This window comes from Dipodomys merriami, unplaced genomic scaffold, assembly GCF_024711535.1.
Source record: "Dipodomys merriami isolate MVZ:Mamm:240054 unplaced genomic scaffold, mDipMer1.0.p SCAF_15, whole genome shotgun sequence".
Lineage (NCBI taxonomy): Eukaryota > Metazoa > Chordata > Mammalia > Rodentia > Heteromyidae > Dipodomys > Dipodomys merriami.
Window position 1 is genome coordinate 10,892,255 of NW_027202826.1, and position 24,472 is coordinate 10,916,726.

The 24,472-nt window shown below is 45.1% G+C and overlaps 1 protein-coding gene and 1 long non-coding RNA gene across 4 annotated transcripts in view; one reads left to right on the top strand and one right to left on the bottom strand.

Moving 5' to 3' along the window:
- Positions 1 to 9,370, bottom strand: part of Tmem154 (transmembrane protein 154) — a 30,968-nt gene extending 21,598 nt beyond the window's left edge. For both annotated transcript variants that reach the window (XM_070022217.1, XM_070022215.1), the window contains exon 1: positions 9,237 to 9,370. In XM_070022217.1, the coding sequence (XP_069878318.1) occupies positions 9,237 to 9,300 (64 nt within the window). In that variant the 5' untranslated portion in view covers positions 9,301 to 9,370. The remainder of the gene's footprint in view (positions 1 to 9,236) is intronic.
- On the top strand, positions 1 to 23,918 carry LOC138826883 (uncharacterized). Of its 2 annotated transcripts, none has more exons than XR_011371886.1 (5): positions 1 to 463; positions 7,107 to 7,166; positions 8,004 to 8,062; positions 17,685 to 17,826; positions 23,676 to 23,918. It is a non-coding gene; the product is annotated as an uncharacterized lncRNA (long non-coding RNA). The 2 variants fall into 2 exon arrangements; XR_011371887.1 differs by having other exon boundaries at positions 23,679 to 23,918.
- Positions 23,919 to 24,472: the final 554 nt, after the last annotated feature.

Genomic DNA, 24,472 nt, shown 5'->3' on the forward strand with positions numbered 1-24,472 from the left:
TCTGCACAGGCATGGAAAAGACTCCTGATTGGTTGGAGGCTGGAGGCGGGGCGAGGTCACCAAGGTGGGATCTAGAGCCACAAAGAGCGTATGCGCTCTTGATGGGAGCGGGACTGGTTGTTTGTTTGTTGTCTTTTTTGTTTTGTGTTTTTTAAGCTGAGTCACTTTTCCTCCATGTTGGAGCTGGTCCTGGTCTAACTGTGTAGCCAGAGGAACCTAATTTCTCCTCACTGCCATGTGGGAGCACCCGACTCGTTCAGAAGTGAACACGGATAGGAGTCGGTAAGAACACGCAGGGGTATCGCCTGTGCTGGCCTCTGGGACTCTGGACAGAAAGAACCCTGGTAGGACAGACGGAATAAAGGGGTTCGGAAGACCTGCTGCTGCTGCTGCCTTCCCTCACGCCGGGGCCTGGAAGAGCACTTTCCCTTCCAGAACCTTCTGTTTCCTAAAAGACTGAAAGGTAGGCCTTAAAAGGTAGGCCTTCTGATCTGCCGCTCCTATAGTGTTAGTGTGCAAACAAGTGCCTTGTGAAGGTGCTTTCTGAGCCCTGGAGGGCCTGCACTTGCCAGGTGTGTGGTGTTTTCTGTACTCCACCCTCTGTCTCTAGACCATCTGTTTCTTTGCTGTCCCCCAGGAAGGTCATCTGCGAGGCACAACTTACCCATTTGTGGCTGTTATCTTCGAATCAAAATTTGGACATGCTCAAGGCATGAAGGGTGGGGCTGGGGACCAAACTAGCATAGGTGGGGTGGGGGGCGGGGACCAGGGAGGGGGAGAGGAAAGGAGAGGCATTAGCAAGCAAAGAGCAGGCTAGAAGAAATCCTGAAGACAATGACTAGGAGTCGAAAAAGGCCCTGCAGAGTCAGCCTCACACCTGCCTGTGACATGCACCTGGTGAATGTCACAGGCTGCAGGTGTAACAGAAGCTGACTTTCCTAGCCCAGCCAAGGTTATCTCAAGTGACCCCACCATAGATTCCCTCCAGGAATTCTCCATTTTATCATCTCCCCTGTCTGCTCAGCTTTTCAGCATTAGTGAGAGAGGTCGTGATGACACTAACTCTAATACCTCACCTGACAAGCCCCAAATCACCAGATACTGGGTACTACAGATAACACAATGACATGCTTATCAAAAAGCTACAAAGGATTTTGAACGCTATCTTCATAAGGAAAGGATAACATTTGAGGAGAAAGTTATGGTTAGCCTGATTGAAACACTGCACAATATATACATATATTGAAACATCACATTGGTTTCCATACATAGGTATTGTTTTTATGTTTTCATGGCAAAAGCAAATTAAAAATTATAAAGAAAAAATTAAAATTGCCGGCTAGGAAGCTGCCACGGTGTGCAGTCCCTTATAAATGTTTGTTGACAATATTTGTGCAAACACGTGTGGCTTTCTAGTTTTCACACCTGGTGTGGGGGAAGGGTACCCTCCTAAATGGGGAAGATGTGGTGAGGCTGGGTAGTTCCACAGCGGAGCCACTTGTAGCCACTTTATCACTGCGCTGCACATCATCACAGACTGGAAATGACTTTGCTTTTCAGTGAAGCAAGCAAGCGAACTTCTCTTTTCTGAAGGTGGAGCAAATGTATGCCTGAACTAGAAGCTTGGCTTGGCTTGGTTTTTGTGCCAAGGCCTAGGAAGGAATAATGTGTTTGTTCATTTGTTTGTTTTTCTGATGCTGGGGAGGGAACAAAGGGCTTTATGTGTGCTAGATCCATGCTCTACCACTGGGCTATAAAATTGGGTGGGAAAATAATTTATGCTGATGGACAGACTGTTTCGCTACTAATACTATGTGAGATCAGACGGTAAGAGAATGTGAACAGACTCAGAATATCATGATGTGTGTTACTTCTCCATCAGACCTCCTGCTTTTGTATCTGCAGGCTCCATGCCCATGTTATATCAGACGGTAAGAGAATGTGAACAGACTCAGAATATCATGATGTGTGTTACTTCTCCATCAGACCTCCTGCTTTTGTATCTGCAGGCTCCATGCCCATGTTATGTAAAGTCTTGAAATTCAGAGAGTAACACAAAATACATCTCTCCTGTTCTGTGGATTTCAGGGTGGTCAAGAAGCCAAACCCTAGCAGGAGGCCTACTTTTCTTTCTCCCACATGAGTGTGTGGCAAAGAGCATGGCTAATGTTTGCTGGAGAAGAGAAGCAAGCCAGAGAGCAGAGGTCCTGTGCCTTACTGCACCTCTATATTATCTGGGCACCCTCTCACACTCCTGATGCTCAGACCACGCCTCAAAAGAGTCACATCACTAAGTGGCGCAGGGCCCAGGCTTCAACACCTTTCTCACTCAGCTCTTCAGATGACTGCAGGGCACAGCCAAGGTTGAATCCCTCATACCCTTCCACTTCTGGCCCTCTCCTGGGATGCCCCAATTCATCTTCTGTTCTTGTTCTCTGTATGTCTTCTCAGAGAACTTGAGAAGAATCAGAGATCAGCCAAAGGCTTGCCTAGAGGCCGAATCCAATGGCCAGAGCCCCTGGAAGATTCTATCTAGGATGTATTAAGAAAGGACAGTGGCAGTTGCACCTTTCTTCATAAGTCTGTGTGAGAGACATGCACACTGAGGCTTACAGCCTGCATCTGCAAATGATGTTCCACTGATAGAGCAGCTTGAAGGTTTAAGCCTGTTGTCTTCAAACATAGGAACCACCTTCAGAAGCACAGGCCCCAAAAGACTCACAGAGCTTCTTACATAGCATGTCTAAGGAGGGCCCAAGAGCTGGCATTTCTAAAGTTCTCACATTGTGCTGATGCTGCTGGTCCTGGTGTAAATTGTACCAACTTAGCTATGGTTGATGGTTAGTCACATCTGTTGTCTGCATGTTTTCCACATACTGTGCATTAGTGATTTGAAGATAATCTGGGGGTGTGGCCTCTAACAATTTTGTTGTTATTTTGATGGGGGGGGGAGTAGGGGGGTGGAACCCAGGGCCCTGCTCATACTAAACACACAATCTGTCTCTGAGCTACAGGCCCCAGGCTCAGAAGAATGTTTTTAAAGCTTCTCAAATGAAACTCTAGTAAATATATATGTTGGTTGAGAAATAAATGATAGCCAAGTGGACATTATTTTAATTTCCATTCATTATAACACTCCTTACTGATTTTATTTATTTAGCAGTACTGGGGTTTGAATTTGGGGCTTTTAGCACTTGTTGGGCAAGCACTTGAGCTACAACTGTAGGCTTTTTTGCTTTTTTAGGTTATTTTTTTCAGATAAACATTCACATTTTTGCCTATGCTGGCTTTGGACTGTGGTTCTTTTTATCTTCCACTCCTGAACTGGGATTACAGACACAACTCATCATACCTTTTTTGTTTGTTGAGATGATTTTTTTGTCTGGACCAGCTTTAGGCCTTGATCCTTCTACCTTTACTTCCTAAGTAGCTTACTCTTATCTGTGTTTTTGGCTATCTGACAACCTTCTGTGTACTGGTATCCCATTTTAGCCTAGCATTAGCAAAGAGAAATATAGTTGAATCCCCCATCAAACCCCTTTGTCTTTCTCCTTTACTCTTTTTTGTTTGTTTATTTGGGGGGGGGGGTCCAGTCATGGGGCCTGAACTCTGGGACTGGGCGCTGTCCCTCAGCTCTTCAGCTCAAGGCTAGAGCTCTACCACTTGAGCCACAGCACCACTCTGGCTTTTTTCTTTTTGCTTATGTGGTGTTGAGGAATTGAACCCAGGGCCTTGTGCATGCAAGGCAAGCGCTCTACCACTGAGCCACCTTCCCAACCCCTCTCCTTTACTCTTTGTTTTTTTTTTTTTTTTTTGGTCCGGTTGTGGGGCCTTAACTCTGGGCCTGAGCACTGTCCCTCAGCTCTTCAGCTCAAGACTAGTGCCCACTTGAGCCACAGCGCCACTTCCGGCTTTTTTCTTTTTTTTTTGCTTATGTGGTACTGAGGAATCGAACCCAGGGCCTCAGGCATGCAAGGCAAGTGCTCTACCACTGAGCCAACTTCCCAGCCCCTCCTTTACTCTTAATATGTATCCTGTCCTACTTTTCACAAGTCTGTGTCCCATAGCATAGTTTAGATGTTTTTAAAACTTTAAATGCAGTTATTCTTCACATAGTCTTGCTTTGGGTATTTTGTCGGGGGGGGGGGGGTGAATAGTTTGAAATGAAGATCTTGATATGTGGCTCAGACTGGCCCCAAATTCCTGGGCTCAAGTGAACCTCTTGCCTCAGCCCCCTGAGTAGCTTGGAACACCCAACTTGTGCATCATTAATCTTTAGCTGGCTCTTTGGTCCGACATTACTTTTGAGAGGCACACCTTTGGATACATGTAGCTCTAGTTAATTCATTTGAACTGCCATGTATAATCTTATTGCTGCATGAGTTTTCTTCTTCTGTTAATGAATATTTAACTTGCTTCGTTTGTTTCTCCATTTTTTCCAAACATTTCTGCAATTAACATTATTTGCTGTGTCTCTTTGCTGCACATTTGTGAGTGTACTTGGAGTAAGGTGTTAGAATTATACACTTAGAACATTATCTGTGTACTAAATATTTCCAAATTACTCTCCAGAATGGTAGGGAGAAAAAAAATCAACATTTCCAGTAATCTGATATACTTGGGAACTTGAAAATTCTCCTAATGCAGAACCATTAGAAACACTGGGTGAAATACAAGAAATCAACCTGTTAAGTAATGAAGAAATCTCAAGAATTCAAGGAAATCCCGAGGGCCCAGAAAATTTGTTTTTAAATTGTAGAAGAATGGAAGTCCAAAGCCATGTCTGCCAATGGGATTTCCTAATGCAGGCTTTTCCTATTAGGCAGGGATTTCCTATCAGGCTTTTGGGGGGCTCCTGTCCAGCCATTGGGTTGGAAGTTGAAGCTAAAACAGAACACAAAAAGTTTCAATAAGGTGAGCTAGTCCTGCCATCCCTGGAACCTGGCGGTTCTCTGACTTTTAATAATGCCCCATCCACTCGCCTGTTCTTTCTCACTAACGATCACTTCTGCCCTTCGGTTGTCTTTTCCTAGTTACTGGCGTGGCCTGGCTGGTTTGCTGGCTTACACCCTTCCTGAGGTTTTGGTGCCTCCTCATGCAATTCTTGGAAGCTGATCCCTGATGCCAGGCTTTCCCCATCCCCAGCTGGTGGTCACCCTGAGGTTGTCATGAGCTCTCCTCCCTGCTCCCTCTGCTCCCAAAGCCTAGTTTGTGATGTTAAGACAGGTTGTACTGGCAAAGTACTGGACACTGGAGCACGCGATTGTAACTCGGCAGTGGGATTGGCCATGCCACGTTCTTCCCTTAGTGCCCACGAGACTTCCTTCAGGAATGGGAGTCAACAGACACAGGGAGCAGCCAGATTAGGGCCTTACAAACCTTACGCAAAAGCACATAGGTAATAATAGGCTTAAAGTAGACATAACAAAGAAATAACCAAGCCAAAGTAAAAAGGCCCAAGACATTGCAGATATTAAAACATGATATAGGTTCTAGAAACGCCAGCTGTAATCACTCAAATCCAAAGCCCAGTGGGCAGCCTAGGCGTTGGGATTGTGCAGATCCACCCAAACAACAGCCCCACACCTTTCCTGTTTCTCCACATCTCTGCCAACCGCTGAGGGAGGTGCAAGCTGCAAGCCACATTGTTTCTTTATGGGACTGAGCTCATCCCAGCCAATGCCTTCCCTCTTCTGCCTTCTTGGGGTTTGGAATGGTAGAAAGAAAGCATGTTCCATTTACCCACTCTCTGCCTGTTTGGATTTTTGTTCCTGTATTTTTTGGAGAATGTATGTGGGTTTTTTTTTTTTTGGTATGTGTTTGAATGTGTGCATGCATGAATACACTCGAAGGTGTGTGTATGTATGTGTCTCTGTGTCTGGTCGGTCTGTGGTCTGTCTGTGTGTCTGAGTCCCCCTGAGGTCATTTGGTCCTTGGGATTCATGCTTAGCCGGGCTTGCCCTCAAGCGGCTCCACCTGACCCAAGCCATTCTGTCTCCCTCCCTGGTTCCCACACCTGAAGCCACTCACCACATCCCTTGGCCTCACACTCTGCTTTTCCTGCTTCTTGTCTTAACTGCGCTAATCCCCAGAGCCCCACAAAGCTCCCTGCTCCCTTTCAGCTCCTCCTTCCCCCAAGGCAGCGGCTCAGCAGCTCTCAGGTTTTAACCCTACCCTCACCATGCCTTCTCTCTGGGCATGTTTCAGCACAACACAAACAAATACAGCTCTGTGTTTAACATGCAGCAACCTTAAAGAGTTAGATGATAGGCCTGGAGCAACGCAGCAACCAGAGCCATAGCTTTCCAAATCAGGACCCTGGCAGAGCCTGACCCTAGGCACTATGGTGTCTTGGAATTCTAAGGAGAAATCCCATTAACATCTACTATTTAGCTATGCAACCCCTAGCAACTCCCTTAGCTTCTCCAGGCCTCAGATTTCCTCATATGCAAAACAGGGGTAATAGTCTTTACCTAATAGGTTGTTCTGAGGAATGAATGAGGTGGGATCTGTGTTTAGAACAGTGCCTGACATACACTGAGCAGTGTATCTGGTGGCTAGCATCATTCTCAGTACTGAAAGGTTGCACTGTCACAGGAACTAGCAGATGGAAGTCATCACTGAGACAAGCGGTGCCAGAAAATTTAATTTCACTTATGCAAGTAGCAGCTTCTTCTTTCCATCTCAAGGTTTGTCCAATAATTACATGGGTCTTATTCTTCTAAGGCATCCCAGAAAATTTCCTAATCCTCTCTATTAAACCCAGAGTTTGATTACCAAAGCAGGGGCTAGCTCCTCGTTTCTCTCTGCTGTCTTTTCTGCACTCACCCCCTGCCCCCATGTCCTGCTCTTTGGACAGCACAAAGCTGACCCTGACAGTTCTCTGGGTAAAGAGAAAAGCTAGAGTGCCTCCCTTCCTGCCATCTCAGAATGTTGCCTTGAATGTGAACTTTCTGAAGATCCTATATTGGGCTGATATTTGACAGTCCAAAACTTTTTAAAAACATGATCCTCTATTTGGTCAAAATCCTGCTGTATTTGCATTTGTCTCCTGGAGACTTCCAAGCAGATTGTTTCACTTGGTATTCTGCTCCTTCTTGTTTTAGGCTCAGGGTATGATGAGGTGCTGACTCAGAGGGAAAGATGCCAACCTCCTGCAACTCTAGGTATCATAAAATATTGACTTTTGCTGTTTGTAAATGCTCAGTTTGAGACAGACTTCAGCATATGCTTTCAAGGAAGAGATTGGATGTTTCCACCAAACATCCTCAGCTTCATTGTGGGGGAAGTCCAGGGGATAAAGTGTGACACCAGTAATCTAACTCATATCCTGAAGTCATAAGCCCCACTAGCTCCAAAGGATAGACATTAATTTAAAAGTGAAGACTTGATTTGGAATAGCCTTTTCCATGAGAAATATCAAAGTAATCATATTTTATTGAGTGGCGTTTTAAAAGTGGACAATTTTGTATCTTTCACACATGGAAAATCCAGGCTGGGCTCAGCACAGATGCAGGGACCGTCCATGCCCACTGCAGGACTTCTGGCATTCCAACACGACCTGTTTGCAAGAGCACCTCAGTCTTTAGAGTTCAGTCTCATCTCCATGCTAGGAATGATTCTGATATTTGCTAGCAATTACTAAGCTCCACTTTATGCTCAGCTCCTACAGGACCTGAGGAAGTTAGAGGATTTCCCCTGGGGCTCGTAGCCCCTCCAGATTTGCAGCTCAGAACCATTGTGCCAAAACATTACCTTGATGCTCAGACTCATTTTCAACACTCATCTCAGTTCCAGCCAATCATCTTTCACTTTCTCCTTTCTGATACACACACACACACACACACTCACACTCCAGATGCCAGGGGATACCACCTGGAGGGCACCTGGAGGCGGGGAGGGGGGGGGAACGGACAGTGGTGGCTGGGGAGGATGGGGCAGATGACTTCCAGGAAGCGGCCACCTCTGATATTTAAAGAACTGTTTCAAATTCTGCCCTACAGTGGAAGCAGGCGACAGTACTCACTGACAGAAACCATGCTGGCAAGTCTGTTTACCCAGGGTAAGTCAACAAACCTTAAGAGGCAATGGAGGGTGATTTTGCTTGTTGTAGCAACTGTCAAGAGAAGAACTCAATAGCTGTTGTTAGTCTAAAAGACTAATTTGTTTTTATGCCAGTCCTGCCTGGGGTTTGAACAGAAGGCCTGAGCACTATCCTTTAGCTTTTTTGAGTGTAAGAATAGTACCCTACACTTGAGCCATAGCTCCACTTCCAGATTTTTGGTAGTTACTTGGAGATCATAGTCTCATGGACTTTCCTGCCTGAGCTGGCTTCAAACTGTGATCTTCAGATCTCGGCCTCCTGAGTAGCATAAGCTACTGGTACCCGGAGCTTTTCCATTGTTTTAAATGAACTACATTCAAATTCATTTTTCAAACAAACTTACATCAGTAAAATGCAAAGAAAGTATCCCCCAAAGTTAAAACCAAAGGAAAGCAGATGAAAGTACTTTATGGATGTTAAAGAGCAAATGTCTGGTAACTCCTCCAATAATTTCCTGTTTACATTTTTTCAAACTTAGCCCTTTAGTTATGCTTTCCAGTAGTAGATTTCCATGCCCCCCCCCGTTTTTCCAAGAATTTTTTGGAACCAGCAGACCAGCAGACGTCTCAGCCCACGCAATTTGAAAGGGAATTCAGGATTTCTGTTTCCACTGATTGAAACAGATCTCTTCCACAACCTACCAAAAAGTTAAGTTTATGGTTTTCTTAATGTGCCCATTAAAGCGGGTAAATTACAGGGATCCTCACGTCTTAGAAAGCAGATTGAAGGAGGCTCGGGAGAGTTGGAGTGAAAGCAAAGTCCACCCTCCACCCCAGCCTGCAAAAAGACAGTTAATTTTTTCCAGTTCTTTCTCCCAGGAAGGATTAGACTTTCTGGGTGTGACATATTCTCTCCCTCTCGCTCCCTCCTCCCTTCACCCTCTCCCCCTCTCTCCCCTCTCTCCCCCCCTCTCCCTTTACCTCCTTCTCTTTTTGCCTCCCTCTCTCCCTCTTTCCCTCTCCTTCCCTCTCCCTCCCTCCCTCCCTCTCTCCCTTTCCCTCTGCCTCCCTCCCTTCCTCTCTTCCTCCCCCTCCCTCCCTCTCTCTCTTTCTCCCTCTCCTCTGGCAGAGTCCTGTAGCCCTGAGCACCCACAAGCCTTTGAGAGCCTCCTTCCCAGCCGGAGGTTGCTTACCCTGGCCAGAGTGAAGGAGCGCAAGTCCTAGGGCCCAGACCAGGGCAGCACGCAGAGAGGTCATGTCAGCCCGGGCGCTCGCTCAGGATGCTGCCTGTGCTGAGCTACACTCTAGCCTGCCTCAAACACTCACATTTCCTGTTTCCTGCTTGTTTGGGTCGGTGCTCACTTGAAGGAGAGGTGTTTGCGTTTTTTAGGAAGTGATGTAACTGCAGGAGCCTGTCAGACCAGCAAGGATTGCAACAGAGAAGTTGTTCTCCTAATACTGATTCAGTTAGCATGCCTTCCCAGCCCTTGCAAGGCCCAGCCTCTACCTTTGAAATACTCTCCGTTGCTCACATGGCAATTGGGATCTGGGGTTAGAGGTGCCTAGACCACAAGCATTTGGGCTCTGTGATTATGTGCATTCCCCAGGTGGGTGTCTGGGGCTACTGGGGCTGTCCAGGAGAACTCAGAGCTGATGGTAATGTGCTTCACCTGTGCTGTCCAATCAAGTAGCTCGTAGCCACATTGGCTAATGCACCCTTGAAATGAGCCTAGTGCCAAAACAACCTTTTGTCTTATTCTTTATTAACTCTAAACAGTTCTGTGAGATTAGTGGCTGTGGTGTTGGATAGATGGAGCTCAGGAAATAGAGGAAAACTACTAGTAGAAACCCAGACTCTCCATAATGACAAGCCCAAAGATCCATCCCCAAAGCAGGCTATTGCCAAGTTGGGTCTGGCCTTTCTTTCTTGTGTGACAATAAGTTAGCCTGGAGCATGATAGCCCTAGACAGAATTCTGAGTGTGGGTGAAAAGAATGGGGAGAATGCAAGTAGGAGCTCAGTGCGGATGGTTCATGCCTGTACTCATAGTTACCCAAGAGGCTGAGATCTGAGGATCACAATTTGAAGCCAACCCGGGCAGGAAAATCCATGAGACCCTTATCTCCAGTTAACCACTAAAAAGTAAAGTGGAACTGTGGCTCAAATGGTAGGGCACCAACCTTGATCAAGAATGCTGAGGGCTGGGCCAGGCCCTGAATTCAAGCCCCCAGGACACACACACACGCACGCGCTCGCTCTCTCTTTCTCTTCATGGAAGAGGAAAGTCTAGACAGTTGAGCACACTGGAGTGTTCTTAAGGTTGGGTTCTGAATGCTATTTGAAGCCCTTTCTTTGGGTCAAGTTCAGGTTTAAGCACTCCTGCTGGCATTTCTTAGACATGGTTGCTGTGGTGTCAAGAGGCAGGGAGAGGACAGGGTCAACACATCAGACACGTCTTGCTCTAAGCCCTTGACTAGAGCTTAAAGAATACCTCCTTCCGACCCTCATCTTCTGTGACTTGCTTGGTGTAAGTGCACAAGGTATGTGAACTCCTCAGACACAGCCTTCAGCTTTTTCTCCAGTGCCTCATTTTTTTCAGTGTCCCTAGTCATGTGTATCTTGGCTCCTATCTACAACAAATAGGTGGATGAGTCATGTAAGGATTGGTTGGTTCATGCATTTACAGTATGCACTTAAATGTTTTTCAACTGGCAATTCAGTCAACTCCTTAAGCACTGCATTTTTCTACCTTACGGGACAATACAGAACAGCAGAAGAGTGCTAAAAATGGGGTGTCCCATTTGAAAACAACAGAGAACGAACTTGCCTTCAGACTTGCTGAGCATATGAGTTAGGCTGCTGGCTCCACGGCCCTGTGCAGCTGAGATAGGACAATTGTTCCTGTGTGTGTGAGTGTTTCTCCAGCGGTGACATGTGCAAGAGAGAAGATCCAGGGCTTGGGGATTTCTTTTCTTTTTTGTCTTTTCCACTTTTTCAAAAGCACCATTGCCCTCCCCCACCCACCGGATCCCCAGAAGCTTGAGGCATAAATTTGTCAAGGGCGAGGTGGTTGAACCTAGGTCCTTCCATGTAAACTCCAGTTTGTAGGATGGGGGGGAGGGGAGGGCTCCTGTAGTCTGGTGTCTGGGACTGGACCACACTAGGTCTGTCTTGTGCAGTCCCCTGCTGAGCCTCACAGACCAAGCCAAACAGCTCGCACAGCTTCAACAAGAGTGTGATCATTGATCTGTTAGAATGGTGCACACTACAAACGGAGACTGTGAAGAAAACTGCACAGTATGGAGTGTTCTCTTGACCCTTGTGCTCACTAAACCCCTCAGGGTGATGAAGCTGATCTTTTTTGTTATTGTTGGTCATGGGGCTCAAACTCAGGGTCTGGGCGCTGTCCCTGAGCTTTTGTGCTCAAAGCTAGAGCTCTACCACTTTGCACCACTTGCAGTTTTCTGATGGTTCATTGGAGATAAGAGTCTCATGGACTTTCCTACCTGGGCTGGCTTTGAACCTCAGATCTCAGCCTCCTGAGTAGCTAGGATTACAGGTATGAGCCATCCTCACCCAGCCATGAAACTGATCTTAAGGGGAGAAAAATTACCATCATTGATCAGAGAATGGTAATGTTCCAATGATCCAACCTCTGCAGTTAAAATTGCAGAGACTATGGTGCAGGGAATGGCTAATTTTGGTTGTTTTTTGTTCTAATTTCACCAGCCACTAATTTTGGCAAGTGACTGCTGGACCTCAGGTCAAATCCTGACACTTCCTGACGGGGAGTCTCAGCCTTAGTCCCCACCTGGATGCAGGAGGTGCCTGGGAGCGCAGGGCAGGCTCACAGGCAGTGTCAGGTCACCTTGGTGCATGCTGGGACAGGCAGCAGGAAAGAAATGGAGTGCCTAAGAGATGTCCTGAGGCCCCACCATGCTCAGGAGGACAGGAGAGATGTCATCTGTTACAGATCCTAGGGACATTTGTCACCTTACATGAAGGAACCTGCTGTCTTTTACAATCAACTGTTTGAACTATAGAAATGACTTTCACCCATTCCTTCTCTCTTCTTCCAACTCTACATTCAACTCTCTATGGGCCATAAAGGAGGAGGGACACCACAGATATAGTCCACTGTGTTGCTTTGAGTAGTGTGAGCATAAATCTTCTCAAATGGTGCACAAAATAAGACAGGCATCAAAGGCTCATGACTATAGGAGGCTGAGATCTGAAAAATTGTGGTTCTGGACCAGCCTGGGCAAAAAGTTCTTGAGACTTTATCTCAGCAGAAGAAGCTGGGTGTGATGGTATGCACCTGTCATTCCAGCTACAATGTAAAGACAGCCTATCGCTAAATAACAGGTGTTTAAAAAAAAAAAAAGCTTAGAGAGTCTGGGAAGGTGGCTCAGTGGTACTTGCCTTGCATGCATGAGGCCCTGGGTTCGATTCCTTAGTACCACATAAGCAGAAAAAGCTAGAAGCGGCACTATGGCTCAAGTGGTAGAGCTCTAGCCTTGAGCTGAAGAGCTGGGGGACAGCACCCAGGCCCACAGTTCAGGCCCCACGACCAACCAAAAAAAAAAAAAAAGCTTAGAGGTGTGGCTAAGTGGTAGAGCTTGTGCCTACAAGTGTGAGGTACTGAGTTCAAAACCACAGTATTGCCAAATGATAGGAAATAAAGCTATGGAGCAGAATGCCTGCTCTCTTCTCTGTGGTCCTCTTGTGTCCTAACCTTGTTCTTGCCAACACATACATACTCATATCATCACACATATAGTCCTCCATACACACACACACACACACACACACACACACACACACACACACACACACACACACACACACACACACACACACACACACACACACACACACACACACACACACACACACACACACACACACACACACACACACACACACACACACACACACACACACATTCATGTACCGTGTGGGAATAAGTGAGAGTAAGCATTTGGAGCTTCCTGTACGAGGGATGTGGCCTCCATCATTTGAGCTTGGCAGAGGGGGGCCCCAACAGGCTTCTGGGTGGGGAGAGAAGGAAAGCTATTTAGTAGGTCCTGATGCAGGCTGTTGCTACAGGGAATAGCAGCATGTGCTGCTTGAGGAGTCTAGTGATTCCATTGATCTGATGCTTGGCTTCTGTGAGATTAGAAGTGGGGTGGGAACGAGGCCCTCTCAGCGCATCATCTGACTTCTTGCAGCTCTGATTTCCACAGGCTGCTTCTTTGGCTGGTTGTTGAAGATCCTGGGTTGGTTTCCTGCGTTGGCTGTGGCAGAGTGTGGGTTTGATGTTTATTTGTGTATTGGTCTTTGGATGTCCACCATTCATGAAATGTGCACATTGCCCTCACACACCAGCATGGCACACACACACACTGACAGGAGCCTTCCGCTGCCGCTTTCCTAGGGGACTGACGGCTCCCTCAGATAAGATGTGGTCACGCCATGAGGGGCTGTAAGTCCCTCTCAGTGCAGTGAGGAAGGAATGGGGGAGGCAGAGAGGCCTCGGGTGCTGAAGTGGGCCCAAAGAGACCAGTGGGCTGGGGCTGGGCAGGAAGACAAGAGTGAACCCTGGAGTACGCAGGATGCACAGCAGGACAACGAGGAGGCTGCAGCCAGTTGGCTGCTCTTGAAGCTGTGGCAGCTGAATTTGCACAGCTGGGTTCCTTCTGACCAGCCTGGCTGCAACCTTAGGGTCTCACTCCCTGCATCCTGGTTGCCAGCCTGGTCATATGCTGGTTGGCTGGTCATTTAGAGAAGCTGCTGCAGGCTTTAGGCATTGTCCAGGAGAGACACCCAGGGTCAGGTACCACAAAGGAAAGTGAAAGGCTTGTGACTAGCCAAGTGTGAGTGGACCATGAGTGTGTGGGAAACAGTGCAGAGGTCTGGAGGGCACTTTGGGCAGCACTTTGGGCATGGTGTCAGCTGATCTGAGATTGTCAGCTGCTCAGAGACTCACTGTGCCCTGATCCACCAGCCCCTCCTTTGGGAGGGGCTTCTCTGTCTTGTTCTCCAGTTTAGCTAGCATTTAGTACCCATTTTTTCATTTGTTTATTTTTGTCAGTCATGGGGCCTGAACTCTGGTCTGGGCACTGTCCCTCAGCTCTTCAGCTCAAGGCTAGTGCTCTACCACTTGAGGCATAATGCCACTTCCGGCTTTTTCTGCTTATGTGGTGCTGAGGAATCGAACCCAGGGCCTCATGCTTACAAGGTAAGCACTCTACCACTGAGCCACCTTCCCAGCCCCTCTCCCCCATATGTTTTTGAATGAACAAACAAATGAAATTCCTCTTATGGAAATAGTTTTTGAAATGTACTCTAGTAGGGACTTCTACATCAGCTTGAAATGTAAAGTTCTAGGCCATTTCCCAGAAATATTACTTTGAATGATGTTTGAGGGCCTTTTTTAAAATATACAGTAATATTAAAAATCATTCTAGACATTTTTATTTTTAGCTCATGGAACATATGCCCCTTTTCTCAAAAAGTAAGAAATAAATAGCACATCAGCGTTCCCCTTTTTGCCTTAACTTCCAGGAACTTGGACAGTAATAGTAGAGTTTGATGTGTAGTTTCATTCACCCAGGTTTCTTTATCACTTCTAGGAATGTTTCTTCACGTGGCTAACTAAACCTTTCAAGACTTAGTTCAGGAGACCTAAGAAGTACCTACTTCTCAGCTACTCAGGAGGCTGAGATCTGAGGATCGAGGTTCAAAGCCAGCCCAGGCAGGAAAGTTCGTGAGATTCTTATCTCCAATAAACCGCTAGAAAACCGGAAGTGGTGCTGTGGCTCAAGCCGTAGAGTGCTCGCCTTGAGCTGAAGAGCTGAGAGACAGCGCCCAGGCCCAGAGTTCAAGCTCTATGACCGACAAAAAAAAAAAAAGTACCTCCTTCTCCTCTTTCATATGAAGCCAGGTTGAGCCGAGTTGCGCCCACAGGAGTGTATCAAGGAGAGCTGGTTGTCTCTCTAGCTGTGCTCATTCATCTTACCCACTTGGCCTTCCACACCTGCTAAGAGGAACTGAACTTCCTTCTACTGCTGTTTCAGTTCTGGTCATATCTTACTGTGTTTTCCCCCTATGTCTCTTAAAATATCTTTGCAAGCAAGATATGCCTAGAATCTAAACCGAGTCCACTCTAGAATGATGAACGCAGCTTTGTGGTCTCAGTGGGGTTTCATTTGTTTTCCTGGTTTCTTTCTGTCCTGTAGTGCTGAGGATGGAACCTTCAACCTTGTACCTGCTTGGCAAGCTTTCTGCCCTAGCCCCTAGGTTTCTGTTTAATTCTACTTTCCAGATTCACAGTTGTTGATGTCCTAGCCAACTCAGTCCTCAACACTAATGAAACTAGAACATGCAAAAATGCAGAGGTTTAGGGATATGGCAAATAGTAAGAATGTGGGGCAAAAACTGGCCTAGTGCCATGGTACTTACCTAGGTAATGCCACAAATAAGCAAAACAAAAGAAGAATGAAGTGAATGAGCAGTAGAAGTAAGAGGTAATGTTTGGGGGCGGGGTAAGTACTAGGGTCTCGAGCTCAGAGCCTCTTACTAGGAAGGTGCTCTATCACTTGAGCCATACTTCTGATGCTTCTGACTTATTTTTCAGGTAGAGATTCAAGGTTTGTTTGTTTGTTTTTCTTTCCTTTCCTGGTGATATTGGAGTGTTGAACTCAGGCTCTCATGCTTGTTACACAGATACTACCACTGAGCCATGCCTCCAGATCTCTTCTGTGCTGGTTATTTTTCAGACAAGTTCTGATTCCTAGCCATGATCCGCCTATTTGAGGCATGCTGTCCTAGCAAGGATAACAGGTGTGCACTGCCATATGCAATTCTCAGTTGAGAAGGGTTCTCCTAAACTTGTTTCAGCTTAGGCCATACACCTAGTCTTAGCCTCCCAAGTAGCTAGGATCCATTGGTGCCTGGTCCATTGGTGCCTGGCTTGGCAAAAAATTAATTAAAATTGGGCTGGGGTGTAGCTCAGTGGTAGAGTACTTGCCTACCATGCTTAAGAGCCCATATTCAATTTCCAGCACCACAGAAGAAATAATTTCTAATAACAATGCAACAGACTCCTACCAGTAAGGGATGGATGTGGTAAGCCATGGTTGGTCCACTGAATTAAGAATCAGAGGTTGGGGCTGGGAAGGTGGCTCGGTGGTAGAGCGCTTGCCTTGCATGCCTGAAGCCCTGGGTTCGACTCCTCAGCACCACATAAGCAAAAAGAAAGCCAGAAGTGGTGCTGTGGCTCAAGTGTTAGAGTGCTAGCCTTGAGCTGAAGAGCTGAGGGACAGCGCCCAGTCCCAGAGTTCAGGCCCCATGACCGGACCCAAAAAAAAAAAAAGAATCAGAGGTACATGTTTCCAGTCTCGATAACTAGATTCTCTTGTCCTCATTTCCTTTGGCTGTAAAACAGTGGGGCTGACTAGAAGACCTTTTGAGATCTGTCACTCATATTCCAGATGTCCATCAGAATCCTGAGGGGATATGGTTTTCAGAGGAGAGGTAGACCCTAGCTACTGGAGACAGACTACTGCAGGCAGTCCAGCCAGGTTCTTAAACCTTCCCATCATTGCTGAGATCCACAAAGGAAGCTGAAGTGCTTGCTTTGCCTTCCCACTGCATTCCTAGGCCATGTAGTAAATCTCTTCATTGTGACTTGTCTCTATTTAAGAGTGCATGGCCAGACTTGAATTCCAAGAGTTGGGCCTGCAGCCTGGAACTGCTAGTTATAGGTTCAGTTCTCAGCCTCCTCCTTCTCTCCTAATGGGGAAAAAGAAAGAAATGGAACAGCCATAAACATGGTAGTAGGTTATAGTGCCTTGGTAATTGTGAAATTAGGGCAGGAGGAAGGAAATAAATGGGTAAAATATTCAGTGGTTCCCTTCCTGTCTGTGAAGCAGCAGGTAAGAGCTGCTCTGAAGCCAAGAGCAAAAGCCTGCACTCGGTAGTCAGAGCTTCTCAGCTGCAACCCCTCCCATACCACGCACTGGGGCTGTAACTGTACTTGGGCACCCAAAGTGGGCAGCCATGTGCTGGCTTCAGCAGCAATATACTACAAAAAAAAAAAAAATGGAACCAAGCCAAGCACACTGGTGGCTCATACTTGTAATCCTTGCTACTTGGGAGGCTGAGATCTGAAGATGTGGGTTCAAAGCCAGCCTGGGCAGGAAAGTTTGTGAGACTCTTATCTCCAGTTAACAACCAAAAGCCAGAAGTGGAGCCATGGCCCAATGGGTAGAGCATTAGCTTTGGACAAAAATTGTTCGGGGACAGTTTAAGCCCCAAGACATACACAACATTGGAACCAAAGGGCAGCAGCAACTCTATTTAACGTGGTAAGAAGTCTCTCACTTACATATCTCACTGTTATGCTGTCTCTTGATGAGAAAGGGCTCTGCTCGTGGATCGTCTTTCCCTGTCCTTCACACCTCTAAGCTACAGTTGCTCATCCATGTTCTTATGACTCAGTAGTTTCTTTCACTGGAGTAGGCAAAGTTTTCTTCTGACTTACTGAAATACAGATGCAAAAGCATTGCAATTATGGGCAAAAGCCCTTAAGAATCACCCCACACCAGCCTGTTATACTATGTCCTGTGATCTTGCAGCTCTGTGATCTGCTAAGAAGCCCAGGTGTGATGAAGACTCTCAAGTGGAGAAACCAGAATCCAGCCTAGTGCAACCTCCAAGTGTCAGCTGATAGACAAGATCATGAGCATGAAAACAGATGCTTAGGATGACAAGTTCAAGGTAGTATGTAAGCATATATGTTATATAACATTGGTGCAGCAAGCATGTCCTCCTTAGGACTCTTCATCAGGCATTGTAAAAGCTGGATGGAGAAAATCAGAGAAGGAAATTAGAACTGTTTTTGGTAAGCAGTAAACTTGAAGAAATCAGGCTGCCTTGTTATCTAATGATGCCCTGGGGAAGCTGGACTGATCCCATGCAACAATGCCACCTATGTCCCTCTTCCTGCAGGGATACCTGCTGAAGGAAGAGCTAGCAGTTGCCTACAGTCATACTAAGTCTTGCTTAGCCCTGCTGTGGTAACACAGCAGTCCTGGGTTCCTGAGATGCTGGGCCATCCTGTTAGAACTGAGTTCACAGACCTACGTAGGCATGGGAGAGGATGGATGCTGGACCCTGTGAGCTGTTCTTCATGACCTTTATCACACTATATTCCAATTATGTAATTTAGCACTAAATCTTTCTGCACTAATTGACCACATGCTTTTTGAAAACAGGATCCTTATCTGATTAACTTTATGACTTCCTTCTATTCAAACTCCACAAGAAAGCCCAAAGCCAATTAATACATGTTGAACGAACAAGAGTTAGGGAAGCCTGGGGATGTAGCTTAATGGTAGGATACTTGTCTACTATGTGTGAGGCCCTGAGTTCTAGCCTCAGCACTACAGAAATAAAAACCTAAAACTGGCCTTTATTCATATGAATTTTTAAAAATCTCTTCTTTGTGTTTGGGCACCTGAATTTATAAATGGTCACAAGTTGTTGAATCAGAAAAAAGAAAAAGTTGATATATATCTCCTTATCTCCCTGGCTGTCATTTTAATTGCTGAACCTTCATTAGGAATTCTTTTCAGTAAAATGTTGATACCCATCCTACCTGCATTTTCCCTCTGCTGGGATAGAATTGTTTCTTTTCAATGTATAAGCTCATTGTTCTTCTAAGATCCTTTGCAAAACACATTGCCTCTTAAAAAAAATCATACCCAATAGGTTGAAGGTTTGGAGTTTTAGAGTTTGCATGGTGATGTGTGACAGTTATCCTCTCCTCTGTATAAGAAAGGACACTGGTGGGCTATGGCAGGAGGGATTGTCTTAGATACTTGCAGAACACTGAATACCATCTTTCGAGATGCAGAGTAACTAGAGTTACTGTAGTTGGAGACAAGAGTAAAGAAAAGCAGACATTATCATGCTGAAAAGGCAAGGAGTAAAAATACTCTGGAAGGCTAGGGCTCACCAAGAATGAAGGAGACTGAAAGCTTACCATTAGGGGTCAGAGAGAAGGGAACACTTTTGTCTCTTTTCTTTTATCTTGTTTGTTCTAGTGAGTGAATCCAGGGCCTTGGGATGCTGGGCAAGTACTCTACCACTGCACTACATACCCAGCCCCTGCCTTTTTAATACTAAAAATTAAGATGTGCAAAGATAAAAAAAATTTGCAATTATGGAATTGCTTTTAGGCCTAAAGGTATGTTGGTAGGAGACACGACTCAATAAAGTCTTGGACTTTTAAAAGAAATTGTATGTCAAAATCAGAAAGTCAAAAGTAGGATTGTCTAGTAAACAAAGATGGAAGCAGGTCTTAGAAAAGAGGAAATATTCTTTAGTTCAATGTCAGGAGACCAACTTTTGTTCCAGTAGACTGGAAAACCTGCAGAGCAGCTACTACGTATATATGTGGATAACCACAAACACATCTTTGTGAAGTCCTGGCGGGAGTGCAGTGAGGCATGCCAGCTTCAGATCAAAATAAGCCTTGTTCTTTTGATGATCAGGAAAGACTGTGTCTGCAAAAGAAGGAACAACTGGAGGGAGGTGGTGGATAGGTGATCAGAGAATGATAACTCTAACAGGAAACCAGGAAACCAGCAGTTCCTACCCAGGGCCTCCAGGAGACATTTGGCAAATTCTGGTTGCCAGAATTCAATAGTGCCTTTGACATCTGGTGGAAGACATCTTGCAACACCCAGGTTAGACCCACACAACAAGGCATTGTCTAGCCAGAAATGTCAAGTGCTGAGGTCTAGAACCCTGAAGGCGATATACTTGTAAATATGTTACAGAATACAAGGCATTTTCACATCCATTTGCTCCTCATTGAAAGTCTTACAGTGGGCAAGTAGGTATCTCAGTTTCCTCAGACAGTTTAGAGGGAAGAGTCTAGGGACTGACTCAAAGGCACACAGCATGTGGATCCAGGGCTTAGGCACTGACTCGGTGTTGTGGTCATTCTCCTGTGGATCACAACCACCACCATCCATGAACTCCATATAGGGTCAATGTGTGCTAGACTCTAGAGGGTGACAGGGAAAGGGGTTGTCTCAAAGCAAAAGCAGAAAGCCACAATTCCTAGCAGTAGTAATCAGAGGAAGCTTATGGAAAACTATTCAAGAAGCATCAGTAAAATAGTCTTTTCTCTGATGGTGGCTCGTGGCCATATTTTGTCATGTAGCCACGGAAGTTTTTGATCTAGAGAGATCTGAAAGTGCTTGGTTTGTTTACAGGAGGATAACCCCAGAGGTTAGATGGGGCTGCGGAAAAAGACATGGTGAACAAGAAGGTTAAGAAGACAAAAGGAGCCAGGTGCCCAAAGCTCACGCCTGTAACCCTAGCTACTCAGGAGGCTGAGATCTTAGGAAAACAGTTGAAAGCCAGTCTAGGCAGAAAAGTCTGTGAGACTCTTACCTCCAATAAGTTTCTCAGAAAAAGCCAGAAGTGAAGCTGTGGTTCAGATGGTAGAGAACTAGCCTTGAGCACAAAGAGGCTCAGGGACAGCGCCCAGGCCCTGCGTTCAAGCCCCAGGACCAACAAAAAGAAAAAAGAAAAAACAGAGAGGACAAAGTGCTGGAGGGAGATGACATGGATGGGATTCTACTGGCAATAGCAAGTCTGATAAACAGGCTTTCTACTACTAAGCCATGACTCCAACCATGCCTGGATATTTAAGGGCAGTAGCATTAAGACTTGACTGTATTTTAGGAAGTCCACTCCATGCAGAACATTTTCTTTTAATAACATTCTTCCTGCCTGGGTTACAAAATAGATTGCTTTTAAAGGCATTCAGTTTGGTAGATTTTCAGTAAGGACTGTCAGCTTTGCTAATTTGGATGACACAGCCTACTGAGAACTAGAAGCAGATGAAAATAGCATCCCGCACAGGCTGTCCCTGCAGCTGTCTATTTAAGTATATACTAAGTGAAGTCATAGCACAAATACTCATATGAGTAGTCATCACCTGACACTAACCCAAATAGGCTGATTACTACAAGTCCTCATTCATATTACCAAAATAGCCCACAATGTGTGCCCAACAGTCAAGTCTGGGTGTACCAACATCACCCCAAAAGGCATGGGAAGGAAAGCATCTGATTGCTTATGGTAATATGTGGGGTCCCATAGCAAGTATATGAATCTTTTCCTTGTTAATTTTTATTCATTTGGTGTGTGTGTGGAGAGAGTGAGAAAGAGAGATTAATTTTAAGTGGGTCTAAGCATCCAACCTGGGGCTACTCCCATGCTAGCCACGTATTTTGCTACCTAGGTATACCACCTGTCCAATTTTCATTCTAATATTTTCAGGTACTGTATTTTCCCAGGGGAAAAAATAGAAAAAATGTATATAAAGTAAATGACAGAAAGTAAAAGGGTCATCCACTGTCTCACTGTGAGGCATTCCTTATCAGAGTGACTTCCTAACACAGGCATGCTGGCCATGGTGCCTTTCATCCCTAGCTTCCTCTTCCAGTCTCAGGGAGATGCATCAGGATACAATGTCCTGAGGTGACTACTGGTTGGACCGAAGGGCTTTGGGTAGTAAACAGATCTAACTCATCATTTGAAATCTGGACTGAAGGATTTTCAGCCTTTTGGCCAGCTGGTGGTGAAAGGAAGGAGAATTAACAAGTATGAAGACAGAACCTCTGAGGGGAATGAAAGGGAATCCTTACAATAAATCTTCTTTCTCCTAAGATAATCAGATGTTATTTTGTTTTGAATAATCACAAATGTTTCATGTTCAAAATTTATTTTAATGTCTCCAGTCATTAGCAGAAATCTGACTCGAAGCAAAACTTAATGTTTATGAAAATGAAATCATACATTTGGCCTCTCAAACCAAAGTAGTCCATATCTTCAGACAATTCTAGATAAAATATCAAGGGATCTCAAATGATTATTCTGAGAAATACCCACAAATCATTACAGAAAAATAAAAATATGTTTAAGGTTAAAATGATATGCATCATCAGGATGCTTTTGGCTTCAAATAGTAGAAGACCCAACTTGAATGTGTAAAGAGACTCACATCATGAAAGCCTACAGGTAAGGCAATTGCAGGGTTGGTTGGTTCAGGGGCTGACTAGCATCACCAAAGATATGAGTTCCCTTTTAGCTTTCCATTCTGCCTCCTCATGATTTCTTGGGTCCTGAGGCATCTTTCCCCATAGATTCCAGATGACTTTTGCTTTTTGAAAGATCAAGCACTCAGACAAGAAGACCAGAAATCTGGGGGGAAAAGGTGTTCCTGAGTCTTGTTACACGCAATACTTGCCAGACAGTTCTGTATGGCTTCCCTTTACATTTCATTGTCATTGTAAAGTCACTGGTTTAATCTTACCTAAAATCACTTCTGAACCAAACTGAAGGCTGAAGCAAGGATTGCTTTAGTCTGAGAGTCTGGGGCCAGCTCAGACTATACAGAGAGACCCCATTTCTAAAGGAAAAAAAGAGAAAAGAGTAAGCTGGCCTTTGGGGGGTGGTCATGAAACATGTAATTTCCCAGTATCTCAATAAATCCCTCAATAGGGATTAATAGTAGAGGAAAATGACTTTTTGAGTGGGCAACAGAAAGTCTGTTATATAAAAACAATACAACCAACTACTAATGGTGGTATGTGGGAGATTTGACCAAAAGTTATGAAATTTCAGTTAGATAGGAGGACTAAGTGGAGTAAATCTATTGTGCAACAGAGTGATTATAGTTAATACCAATGTACTGTGTTCTTAAAACCTGCTAGAAGAAAGGCAGAAGAGAAAGATCATGGTCAAATAAAATGCAGTAAAAAAAAATCAGGAGTTTAAGGTGGTTACAAAAAATCTAGATAATGTATGTATTAAGAAAAAAATTTTAAATATAGGATAAGTTAATGAGAAGTGGAAAACAAAAGCTGAGGAAAATAAAGATTTAGGTGAAAACTAAAATACTGAGAGAAAAAAATAAAATACTCAGAAGAGGGGTAGGGATCATTGCAAGGGGACAAAAGGCAAGTAAACCCAAGGATCTTAAACTCATTACCAAGAAAAAAGCATGCTTTCAACAGCTTTGTCCTAAAACACCAGATCAGGCCAGGATGCCAGAATGATCACAGGTACCCTCATAACTAAAGCAAGCTAAACCTAGTGGGGTTTGAAGTGGCTACAAAATGACAAAGATTCAAATACGCCTTGTAACTTCCCTTGTTCTGAGTTAACTCAAAACTTCCTGGGAAGTTTTGAGTCACATTATTAGTCCTCCACTAGTTTCCACTGCAAGTAACACCTCTGACATGTAGGTTGTGCTAACCGTTGCCTAGGTTACTTGCAAGACTTGGAGGCTTTTTGAGACTCTGTGGCTTTTGCTGAAAAGCCTAAAGGTATCTGATGGGTGACTAAAATTGGATGAGCGGCCAGGTATCTCTATCTTCACTTTGTGTCTGTCCCCTTTGCTGCCGCAACTTTTGTGTCAGATCTACTCAGATCTGCATGTTGACATGCTGATCGTCTGAGAAATGTGAGACTGTCACACTGTGTTCATTTGATCTCTTGCCCATTGCCGCAAATCCATATTTTATCTACACTGCCTTTCTCAGCAGCTCAAGCATCTACAGTCTTCTCAGCCCTATCATAAGCCCAGACCAAACCATGAAGCCAGGACAGGATGATGCTGCTACTTGTAACTTGACAGCTCTTGAGTGAAGTTGGCTACCTGTTAGCCCACCAGGGATGTTTGCACAAGGAAAGAACCTCTGTGCTCCTGAGTAATGGACAATTACCAAACTGTAGCCCACCTACAAAATCAATAAAAAGCTCTTTCTGCTGCCTTTGTTCAATAAGCAGCCTGATCACCTATGGTCAGTATAAACTCCCTTGGGCGTTACGTCTGCTGGCTCCGTTGAATGTCCCAATAAGGAGCCTTGCCTGTGCTGTTTGTGTATGTGGCTTGAGTTCATTTCTGTTGTATCCATGCCTCTAGATCCCACTGTCATTAAGAGGATGAGATGATAAAATAAGCAAATACCAGCACTTCTCAAAGAATAGCTCTTGATCCAGCTAACACCAACTTAACTTGGGACTTACTAGAAGTGCAGACATTAGACACCATGCCAGGACTGCCAAATCAGAAACCTTAGGAGGAGGGCTAGCCATCTGATTTGTCAGATTCAGAAGTTCCCCCAGGTGATTCAGTTTATGTTTCCCAAACTGAAAATGGACATTTAAAAGCATCAAAAGTTGCACAACTGAAAAGTCATAGGCAATAAGCTGAGGGAATGTCAGTGCCTGAACCAGTTCATGGGTGAGGGAGTACCCTTATGCTAGTCAGACAGGTCTTCTGAGCCATCTTTTCCCATTATATTGCTAAGAAATCTTTAGGTGATTGCTGCATACA